General features: G+C 44.8%; 1 protein-coding gene across 2 annotated transcripts; it reads left to right on the top strand.

Moving 5' to 3' along the window:
- Positions 1-742: 742 nt before the first annotated feature.
- On the top strand, positions 743-9991 carry srlb (sarcalumenin b). 2 transcript variants are annotated; one of them, XM_088317052.1, is made up of 7 exons: positions 743-848; positions 6682-6777; positions 7116-7211; positions 7821-7856; positions 8660-8776; positions 8862-9095; positions 9160-9991. In XM_088317052.1, exons 1-7 carry the CDS (start codon positions 761-763, stop codon positions 9969-9971), a joined length of 1479 nt encoding a protein of 492 aa, XP_088173178.1. In that variant the 5' UTR covers positions 743-760; the 3' UTR covers positions 9972-9991. The 2 variants fall into 2 exon arrangements, with proteins under 2 accessions (XP_088173178.1, XP_088173177.1); XM_088317051.1 differs by lacking the exon at positions 7821-7856 and having other exon boundaries at positions 761-848.
- The last annotated feature ends 2090 nt before the right edge of the window (positions 9992-12081 follow it).

A 12081-nucleotide genomic window follows, 5' to 3' on the forward strand; every position in this document is an offset into this window, starting at 1 on the left:
CCGTATTCTTGAAGTGCATCGTTTTCTGACTGCTTACATTACGCACGTGCAAAATATCTTTTTACGATTTTGTGCAAAAGATCTGCTCTAATTAAACCTAAAAATTGCATTTTAATTCTTGCACTTTATTGTAAAAGTCAAAGTAATCCCTAAAATAGTTGCAATAATTTGTGAAATGGTAATTCTTGTAAATTACAAGTTAAATTCAACTCAGTTTTGTCATAAATCAAATCAAGTTTTTGTAAAATGAAAACATACTTGTAAAACTTCATCTTATTGTCAGAAACATATTTATTTCGTTATTGCTGTACATCTATATAGAATAAGGACGGTCAAACAATCGTTTGAGCATTGTATTTATTTTATTATATCATTTTGGTGACCTTTTTTGTTGTAATCTTTCCCTTGACAAATACTCCATCTATTAAAACAAACTAAAACAAAAAAACTAATAAAAACTCGACTCATTTTAGAAAATCATTAAAACGAACAAACCTGCTGTAAAAACGAACTGAAATTTAAAAACTAAAGTCAAAATGAAAAAAAACCCAACTAACTCTATTAAATAAAAAAAAAAAAATCCCAACCTATAATAAGTCTGTCTAGTGCACATACAGTACAGGCTCCCTTTTGGGCATGCAGTGACACCTACAACAATACACACACACACACTCAGCTGCTGCCAGTCTGCAGGCTCCGCCCCTTCTGCCCGCCTGCCCTTTAACCTTCCCTGCCTGGTATATATAGTGCGTGCGGGACTATGAGAGGTCTCCTGGCCGCCACCATGAAGGGTCGCATCGTCTCCGTCTGCTGCTTCGTCTCCCTGCTCCTTTTGCAGGCCACGGCAGGTAAGACCGACAGACGTCAACAAACTTCTTCATGTCATGTGACTGCAATGCGGTTGACGGTGTGTGCACGTTCCATCTAGAAACTTCCATTGTGGCAACTCGCCGGCCAAGTCCGTCTTTAATTACATTTTCTCATGTGGGTCGCGTTTATTTCACGAGACTTCCGCGCCCCTCCTCTCCCCACTCGTCATGATAGCTTTGGGGGGGGGGGGCAATGTCTTCCATGTGTTCCCGACCGCATGTAAAACTCACACCCACAGCCTGCCCTCAAGCCGTACCCTTGCGTGTCACCCTTGCCCGTCCTTGGGATGGCGTTGAGCTCCCGAGCAGCCCGTCGCCAGGGCCTTTTTATTCCAGGCGGCAGTCAGGTGTCTAAGATTGGAAGGCCTCCTGAAACCCAACACTGTAGTCCACTATAGTTCCTCCTCCCCTCCCGGCCTACTCACTGCTCGCCTTTAGAAACGCTGCACAGCTGCTGTCACTCTGCACTGTCACAATCACAATTTATTCCCAGCCGCTGGCCTTGTAGGGACATGCATTCTCCAGGCAGGAGGGGCGACACGGGCTGCACTCGGCCGCAGTGCCATACAGGTGTCTCGAACCTTACTCCTCCATTCATGTCGCTTGCGTATACCGATGCCTTAGCGTTGGGAAAAGGATTCAAGGCTATCGGATAACATCACTATGGAAAAGTCCAAAGAAGATTTCAAATAAGAAGCCCAGTGTGCTTGCTTCAAGTCGGTTGAAGTTAACTGGAAAACGAGAGATTCAAACGTTGTATATCGAAACGCAAAACTTTTCAGCCAACTAATTTCGTCTATATGACATCCACGTACTCAATGCTAATATTTGATGAAAATTTCCATAGACCAGCTAATTGTAATGAGCATTGACTAGCAGATGTGGGAACATTGTACGCAAATGATGAACGGCTCCTGCTGTCAAAAGCCTGACGTGTTGATGGTAAACATCCGTTACTCGGGCAACTTTTCCGTTCCAACAAGATTGACCTTTAAGATGTCGTGGAAATGCGACTGATCCCTTAGATGTCTTTTCTTTTCTCCTTGTTGCGTTCGCAAGATCATCCTGTCGATTTGATTAGCAAGGCTGACACTGTTACATAACCTCTGTTGGAAAATTGTTGTCTACTTTGGGGGGGGGGGCCTCAAGTGGAAAATGAAAGGTGCTGAGCCTCCATGTGATCCCCCCCCCCCGCCTTCTCGTGGAACGCGGCATGAGTGGGACAATCCCCACGATGACCCTTGTGGGCTGAGAGGGTTTCCTCCTCGCGCCTTGTCTTGAGTCGCCATCACAAAAACAATTATTTTAGCTGCTATAGCAACAAACAGATGTTTGTTAGATAGTAAACAATTCATAAAAAAAAAAAAAAGTCGTCAAGCTGTTTGGTGAAGTTTACTGTCAAACTAAACATCAAACCAAAGCACTTAATTTTACTAAAATCCGCTGTCTTAGCAAGTCAAAACGCTGTAGATGGGCTAGCATAGCATAGCATAGCTAGCATAAGACTGTATTGTAACGTGGCTTCTTTCATTCATTTTTTTTCTTGTATAGTTAGTTATTCAGTCATGAAAATAACTCATGACTTTGCTGTTGCATTTTTTCTTCATTCTAATACAATCCAATACAACTTTATTTGTATAGCGCATTTCACAACAGCTGCAGCTCTAACAAAGTGCTTGACAGAGTTTAACATCAAATAGCAATCTTGACAATTAACCCTTATTCCTCGTTTACCGGTAAATTAACTCATATCGCACACGAAAAGGGAAAAAAACAATTGTGGAGTTGATACTCCAGATCCCAGATTAATGGAGCACACTCGAGTAAATAGAGGTCAAGATTTATTTATTTTTTTCAGAAAATGTTGCTAGTTTTCCTTTATCCCCCCCACCCCCACCCAAATGCCTTCCTAGCATTAATTTCATATTTAAATATTTGCTTGCCGTTTTTACATGACTTCTGAAAATAAATACAGTACACAACTAATCAAAAGCAAGACTTTTTTTTTTTTGGACAGAATTTTGGCGCCCTCTTGTGGAGCCGCTCAATACATTGTTATTAAAGTCAAGCTAGCCAAAGGCAAAGCTCACACACTCATTCAAGCGAGCACTGCAATTGGCGTTGTCACCCCCCCCAAAAAAGCGTTAATTATCAGCTCCTTCGCTGACAGTGTTGAGCGACAAGACAAGACGCGCGCGAGCAAAAATAAAAAAATAAGACGCCTCGCTCCCAAGGACACTCGTGGCGTCCTCTGACGTCAGATTAGATTTTTGTTTCTTTGTGTGTGTCAAAAAAGTGCTCCATAGGGGTCGCTTGGAGAGAAAGTATTTACTTTTTTTTTGTGGACATGGAAGTAGAAGTAAAATTAATGTTGAGTGGATGTCTCCTAGTTGTACACCAGAACTTAAAATAGGAAGCCGCCCCCTCCCCTCCACCTCCTCCAGTGTGTGTCCGCCTTTTGACCCACTGTGGGGCTATTTCTGACCGATGGGGAGTACCAGCTCCACAAGCGGGACCACCTGTCACCGGCGGAACAGGGGCCTCTCCTCACCGAGACGCGTGTGTGTTGTGAGCACAAAGCGCCCATACACCGCCTGCCATACCATATCCCTCTAAAAAAAAAAACATTTGGAGCGTAGACGTTTGCAATGTTTAGGACATATCTCTTTTTTTTTTAATTTATGCAAATTGTTGAGTTTCTGGAGGACGAGTCCACCAAATTCAACAACCAAGGAAATCTACTTATCACTTTCTGAAAAAGTTTCGGTGAGTGATATGCACCAGGGTCGACTGTACTTTTAAGTTGTGATATCAGCAATCACCACTAGATGGCAGACACGTCTTAGTTGCGCTTTTCTGCTGATATGAGGTAACTTCATTTTTTCGCGGATTTGGAATGAGTGGCAGGACTATTATGCTCATTTTGAAAATCACATTTTTATCTGCTGAGAAAATGTGTGCTTGCGGCAACCTCCAATATTTAAGATACCCATCACTGATCTCATCTCAGACAATCCAGAGCCACTTTCAAGTAACTACTTGGGTTGGAAAATGTTCAAATATGGAATTGTTTATTGATGATTTAACGTGAATGAAGCTGATAAGCGGCATACTTGGGTGAAGTTGACGTGATGGCGCTTCTGACGTTTTTTATGTTCGGTGATCTGTTCGCCACGTGCATGTGCTGACTCCTTCATGAGTGGGAATGCTTTCTGCATCTTGACTTTTGTTCATCTTCAAGCTTTAAAAAAAATTCTGTCGTCCAGTGCAAAGCTGCCAGTTGCTCGCGGTGGTCATGCTAATTGAATTTACCTTCGCTTGTGCAGAAGTGCAACCTGATCACGGAGGCTTTGAGTTGAAAGGCTGCTATACGGGTTAGCGTAGCCATCCGCTGATCCGCTGCATAGGAAGATATTATCCTGCCTCTATTATCGGCCTCGGCTCCGTCCGAAAAGTTGTGGAGCATCTAACACTTTTACCTAACTTCAGTTGGGTCCAAATGCGTCCAAATACGAAGACTGAATGATGTCATAACACGTTATGTTGAACACGTCTGCGTAACATGACGGCAAGCGTCTAAAGTTGCGACATGACTCCAGCTCGAGCATTCTGCTCGAATGTTTTCCCCAAACGGCTGCGCGGTCGTGTGGCAACGGCCTCAGCGACAACACGTGCTCCCGGCCGGGCCCCAAATGTCGAGAGTTCAACTCCACTGGCGCCTGCGGGCTTGATTTTGCCCGCTGATGCAAGGCCCGCCGTTGGCGAGCAACAAGGCCGCCGTCATGTTCGTCGATGGACTAGATTGGAAAGTGTTAACACGTTCGCACCCGCCAGTTGAGGCCCACTCAGGAGGTCCGCGTGAAAAGACATTCAAGTGTGCCTTGGGGGGGGGGGGGCTTTGGCGTGAGCACTGCGTTATGCTATGCAGTCGTTAACGATTTGCTGCTACAGTTTGCGTACAAGTACAATATATGTCAGAATATGATGCAACGTGATACAATACAATATGATATCATTTAGAACTAAATGAGACTAACACGACATTCTCGTAAAATATGATATTGCAATACTATATGATACCCGAAAATGATGTATCATATAATACGATATGGAAAATGATATCCGATATGGTGCAATATGATAAGGTAGGATACGATAAAATGTTGCCCCAAGCTTCCACCTGCCTGCTGTTTGTTACATTTGCACTGAACCAACCAAGCGACACAAGCGTACTTTGCTTTTTTGCTTTTACTCTGGTCCCGCTCTCGTGTCTCTCGCTTGTCTCGCTTGTTCTCACGTTGTATGAGGGGAAACATTAGCCGGTCTTATTTTTAGCAGCTTGACTTAGGGAGAATCAGTGGTGCCCCCGTCCGTCCTCCCTCGACCACCCAAATGCCGCACCTAAAAGCTGCCATTGTCTTTAGCGATCATCTATGTTTGGATTTGGACCTTCTGCGTGTTTTGCTATTGCCGGATAGTCACTTTTTTTTTTTCTTTCTCATCTTTAACTCTCCAAATGCCACAATAAAGACCGGCTTCAAAATGAGAATAAAAAGTAGGCCTTAGTATTCATAAAAATTAGATCATTTTTATTTCTTATCAGTATATACAATATATATTATCATATGCTAAAATAGCACTATGCATAGTTTAAACAATAATACTGCTCATAAGTATATGAAAATAAACTTAATAATTATTCAATTAAGTAACATAATAGTTGAATAAAAAATGTACTCACTAAAATTTAAGTAACATCATTGCAAAAGACATCTTTTTCGATTGTAGTGTATCATTTCGGTTTAATTAATTGATTAAAATGATATTTAATCCAGTGATTGCTTCGTGCACCACTAGAGAGAGCCCGCGTAGCGCAATTTGTCAATTATTGTCTATATTGGATCAGGGGTGCCCATGCAAATCCGGTCCACGAGAGCCTGTTTTAGATGTTACCCTCCTCCAACACACCTTGGCCACCCCTCGATTACATTGTCGAGCAGAGCTCGTAGTTCATGAAGTGTCCCGAGAGTGTTTACGTGGCAACAGCACTATTTGGGTTATTTATTGCGCGTGTTCTCCGAGCCGCAGCTGCCACTGTATCATCTTTAACAAACGTGCCGGAAATATCGTGAAAATGCCTTCACAACTCTATTAGGGGCTCTACTTGTACACCCCCCCCCAAACCCCCACGACCTCCCACCACCATAGTCTGCTAAGTGTGTGATTGGCGGCTGAGAAAAGGCAGATGAGTGCACATCATGGCACTCGCTTATCTTTGCTGTAAAGCCCATTGTGATGCCAAACAAATGTCTGTTTATTTTCAGGAGGTTGTGTTCTAAATTAAGAGCAGAGCGTAATAACAGCTGTGAGCGAAGTCATCTGAGAGCTTCGTGACACCACGGATTTTTCTCACTCTCACTTGTATGAAATTTGTTTAGGTTCCGTCGTACAAATTGTACATAAATGGCATCTCTTGCACAGATTATGCAATTTGGGATTCGGTTGGACAACATCGGGGCAGCGTGGTGGATCGGAAGTTTGCTGGTCCAAGATTCCAATCTGGCTGCGGCCTTCCTGCGAGGAGTTTGCATGTACTCCCTATGCTTGCAAGCAGTTTGAAATGAATAAATCATTCAACTATTGCTCTTCTAAAAAAAAAAACAGGCATTCAATAGCTAAAGTAATGGAAAGGCAACAAAACATTTTGTGAAGAAATCCAAACATGTCAATGAAGTGTGGCTTAGTTTTAGTGCCCAAACCTTGTCCTTTGTGGAACACAATTGTACATGATTGTGTTTTCTCCGTTTGACAGAAGAAGAGCACGACTTCACGTCCGTCCTCAGAGACACGTCTCACATCGAGGAGACGCTTCGATTTGCCACCGAGGAAAAAGCAGCAGACTATGCAGGTGACAATTTGAGAGCCCGGACAAACACAGCACATCCGGCAGATGGCGCTGTTGTTGTTTCTTTTCATTGAGCTGGGATCGTTGTATATGTCTCATAAATGTCTCAAATGTTGGCCTCCCTTCACTAGAAGCATGATGAAATAAACTGGTGAGCTCTGTTGCTAACAAAAACAGTGGCACCCATTAAGCTAGTGAGTCATAGCTGCTCAGTTTGAAAGATTTCATGGTTCCATGTCAACTCCAACTTGTAGGTGATTAGCGTTTCAACAGACTGTTCCATGTGATTGTGCTGCGCTGTTGTCGTCTTCAAATGCATAAATTGTGTCTTGCTCCTCCAGCGGCTGTGCAGAGGTTGCGCAAGATCTACCACTCCTCCATCAAGCCCATGGAGCAAGCCTACAAGTACAACGAGCTGAGGCAGCACGAGATCTCAGGTAACGCCAAAGGCCTTTAGCACCTTCATCTCGTTTTGTTTTGTTTGTTTGTGTTGTATCATGCTGGTCTGTTTGGGTGGGGTTGCTATAGCAACTGCTTAGTTTGGAGCACATTTATATCTTTTGATTATTGTGCATTTGTTCTTGTTCTGGGTTGGGAAATCTGCAGCACGTGGGCCATATACAGTATTCGGTTTGGTCAACTGTGCTAAACTAAAACGAATAAAAGCTAAGAGGTACTAAGGAATCAATGCTCATGAGATATGAATCATAATTGTCATAAAGTGAGACATGTTACCCACTCCAGTTTTATCGAGACTGCCAATAGTGTTCCATTCGCATTTGATTTAAGTGCATCTTTTAGTCCATTTCATTCCCTTCATTGTACTTACAAAAATACATTTAAAAAGCCTCTTTTTAAATGATTTTCTTTTGCTCTGTTTTGAAATTTTGCACCAAAGCCTCAAAATCCATTTTTTTAAAGTACCTTTCCATATAGTTCAAAGTATGAAAAGCAAGATTCCAGCTAGGATCTCCCACCCATTCATACTCTTCCTCCCTCACCGTGCTCTCCTCACTCTCCTCGCTCCCCCTCCCTCCACCTAACAGCCTACCCTGGACGAACCCTGGGGGACACAGCCACAGGTGGGTGCGGCCGGGGCTTACCTGTGCATGGCACTGCTTCAAGTGCTCAGCCCCCTTCCTGGCCCACCCCTCTCGTTTGCCTTGACATCACCGGCCACAACATTAGGGACACAGGCTCCCGCCAACTTGGGCAGCCGGTGTGCGTAATGTTGTATATAAGAAAAGAAAATATTTATTGTGATGGTGTAAAATGTTTGAGGAGTGGGTGGGGGGGGGTTGCATGCGCATTTCTGGCTTGAGCAAAGTACGAATGGGTAAAATAGTCTCTCTCATTTTTGGCTGAATTCATTGAGTCAAATGCAAATGTGCTAAAGCAGCCGAACTTAATTGTGGCCTTCCACACACACACACACACCCACACACACACACACCACACTCATAAGAAAGGCGCTTTTTGCATTTTAGGTTTGTGCTCCTGAGTTACTGCTTTTTTTGGACACCATAGGGCAGCATTTAATGATGCTTTTTGTTCATGCTTTTAAAACTGCTTCTTAGCCTTGAATCCTTTTGTCTTTGCCTGCCTTGTATTTGACCCCTGTTTAGTCTGGATCGGCGGTGGGGAGCCTACTGTGGATCTGGCCTACCACGCATTTCTGGAAAAAAAAAATAAAAATACACCCACAGAGAAAGCGTCATAAAAATAAATCCACAAATGCTCGTAATATATAATATAAAATTAGCAAAGGTCAACACCCCACTACTCCCCCCCCACGAAGCGGTCTTCTCAGCTTTTAGGGACCTCTGTGCTACAAGACGGGTATCAACGGGCGGAAGCAACATCTTTCTTTGTCCTTGTTCCACAGATGGAGAAATCACATCCAAGCCCATGGTTCTGTTCCTGGGACCGTGGAGTGTAGGAAAGTCCTCCATGATTAATTATCTCCTGGGCTTGAATGACAGCCCGTACCAGCTCTACACAGGTTGCCACAATTTCATCAATAAATCATTTGATGAGTCGTGCGATACAAGTTGTATTCATTGTTGGAATCCATCCCGACTTGTCAGGAGCTGAGCCCACTACCTCTGAGTTCACCGTCATCATGCACGGCGAAAAGATCCGCTCGGTGGAGGGCATCGTGATGGCAGCGGACAGCTCTCGGTCCTTCTCCCCGCTGGAGAAATTTGGACAAAACTTCCTGGAAAAGTTGATTGGGATCGAGATGCCACACAAGCTGCTGGAACGCGTTACTTTTGTGGACACGCCGGGAATCATCGAGAACCGCAAGCAGCAGGAGAGAGGTAAAGTCACATTTGGTTGCGTGTGGATGAGAAAACAAATATGATCACGTCGTCTTCCGTCCAGGATACCCCTTCAATGATGTCTGCCAGTGGTTCATCGACCGGGCGGATCTGATCTTTGTGGTTTTCGATCCCACCAAGCTGGATGTCGGTCTGGAGCTGGAGATGCTTTTCCGACAACTCAAGGGACGCGAGTCGCAAATTCGCATCATTCTGAACAAAGCCGACAATCTGGCCACCCAGGACCTGATGCGAGTGTACGGAGCGCTTTTCTGGAGCTTGGCCCCGCTCATCAACGTGACGGAGCCCCCCCGCGTCTACGTCAGCTCGTTCTGGCCCTATGACTACGCTCCGGACACCAGTCGCGAACTCTTCAAGCGGGAAGAGATCTCCCTGCTGGAGGATCTCAATCAAGTGATTGAAAACCGCATGGAGAACAAGATCGCGTTCATCCGCCAGCATGGCATCCGCGTTCGCATCCACGGCCTCCTGGTGGACCGCTATGTCCAGACCTTCAAGGAGAAGATGAGCTTCTTCAGCGACCCGGAACTCGTCTTTAAGGAGATCGTAGACGATCCGGACAAGTTCTACATCTTCAAATCCATCCTGGCCAAGACCAACGTCAGCAAGTTCGATCTCCCCAATCGCGACGCGTACCGTGACTTCTTCGGCATCAACACGATAACCACCTTCAAACCTTTGGCATCCCAGTGCTCCTACATCGGAGGCTGCCTGCTGGATAAGATTGAGAAGGCCATCACCAATGAATTGCCTGCCCTCTTGAGCAGCATCAACTCGGGCAAACAGCCGGGTCTGTCCTCCTGCGAGGCCACTGGTTGCGGGGAGAAGCCCAAAAACCGTTACCGGAAGAACTGAGATTAAGCGCGACACTTTGAGCACGGGGGAGGGGGGGGGGGGTAGGGAGGAAGGCGGGAGAGGAGGTGAAGATAAAGACACGCGAACCCCGATTCAGAAGACCTGCAATAACGAGGAGACGAGGAAACGGATATTCGAGCTTTATTACCCTCAGGAGACCACGGGACATGCGTTTTAGGGACTGTGGGATAAGAAAGATCGTGGGAGGGGAGGTTCATTGTCTGAAGACGGCAGCTTAAGGATACAAGCGTTGATGAGTTTTAATATTGGACTGTCTGGAAAGTCTTGTTTTTGGGGGCGGGGGGTGGGGAGGACTGATGCGCAGAAACCTGGCCCGGGGTCGATGGGGAACAGCCAGTCCAATATCAGCCCACTTGTATGTGAATAAAACAGGAAGTAGAAAGCGGTGTTGTCAATTTGTGTTGTAATATCCGAGGGGGAAAAACAGCTGTTAAAGCGGGTCAATTCCAAAAATGCTTCAGACATTGAAGCAGCCTTCTTGTGGGTGCTATACAAGCTTCGGTTTTGGATGTAGTTTTAGACGAACAGTGATTATGCTTGCATGTCTTTAGAGGCCCATCTTAATTTTTTTTTTGTGCATGTCCAACAAGATTATTTTCCAACCAACCAGGCAATGAACAAGGCCATTTTAGTTTTATCGACACCCGTCGGTCTGTGAGATGAAATGTCATCAGAGTGTTCTGTCGGAGTAAGGTTGGTTCTTTTTTTTTTTTAAACCTGGTCTTACTGTATTTTTATGCCAGTTTCCAGTCCAGATGATCTAATTCTGTTATGAATGACATTTTCCTCTACTAATGAGCTTCCCGGCTTTTTTTTTTTTTTTTTTTCCAAGCTGTATGACCACAAAGAACAACATCCGAAGGATGCTTTTAGACCTTTTTTTTTCTTCCATGTGCCAATCTATTTATTCGTCATGCGTGTGCATGTGTGCAGACCTTCCAAATGTAGACGACCTACTTCTCTGGGCGGGGGGGGGTGGAGGCCAAAAGGATGGCAAGGGTAAAGCTGAAGACTCATGAGTTGTTCCCTGATCTCTGCCGACAATCCAAGTTATGCGAACCTACCTCTGTGAATTTCCTAGAAGTGCTAACCTACTTCCTGTCTTCACAACCGTGTGAGGCATTCAGGGAACAAAGGGAGTTCCTCGGTCAATGAAAGAAAATTGTTTAACTTTCTCCCGAATGAGAAGCGTGCCAGGTAAAGCACACGTACCGATTTATTATTTTTTTTAACCAAATTTGAGCTAGCCAATACACGACGAGGACAAAATGGGCAAGTGTGTGCTGACGGCTTTTATCGTGCGTGGTGTACTCCAGATGACCAACACACCACACACGAGCATATCTCCAGCGATAATTCCGAGTTTACCTTCCCCAAACCAGATGTCTGTCGGGTTGGATCTGCAGTCGTGAATAATGAACAGGCTACTACCCTTGTCGGCCCGACAACCGCTTTCCAGATAAGGTATGATAAATCACTCTTTCACCCGAGGCACTTACACCCGACACCGCAAGATAATCCGTCCGAGACAGCTGACAATTGGGCCATTGACGACTTTGAGCTATAAAGAGCAAAAATGCTCAAATTAAGCCCGATTTTCAGTTTGTGTGTAAGACGCTTACTGAGACCTGTTGGTGGCGTAACATGTTTACACTCAATGTACAACAATCGCCCTAGATCAGGGACGGGGAACTTGCTTAAGGCCTGCATCGAGATACAATTCTTAAAACAACTAAAACCTCGGAGGAACTGTTATTAAAAATCGGAAGCCCTGATTTTGATGGATGATTATGCGATGGTGAGTAGCGCCTCCTGCAGGCCGACCTGCAGTCTCCGCCATTACTCCCCCCCAGTGTTTCCCCATCTGATTGCTGAAGTGCAATGCCAAGTAAAGCTAGCCCAACTATTTTTTTTTGCTGTCTTTCTTGGAGTGTGAGTGTCTCACGGGATGTTGTTTTATGTTTACGTTGCAGTTTCAGGTATGTTCACTAGAGAGTGCTGTGTAAAAGTGAAAATGATTAATTAAAAAAAAAAAAAAGATCAGGAACAGATCATACTTTTCAAGGCAATAGCGACGTTGCTGCGTGTC

This window comes from Idiotropiscis lumnitzeri, chromosome 15 (assembly GCF_059441095.1).
Source record: "Idiotropiscis lumnitzeri isolate Australia: NSW breed Sydney's pygmy pipehorse chromosome 15, RoL_Ilum_1.0, whole genome shotgun sequence".
Classification (NCBI taxonomy): domain Eukaryota; kingdom Metazoa; phylum Chordata; class Actinopteri; order Syngnathiformes; family Syngnathidae; genus Idiotropiscis; species Idiotropiscis lumnitzeri.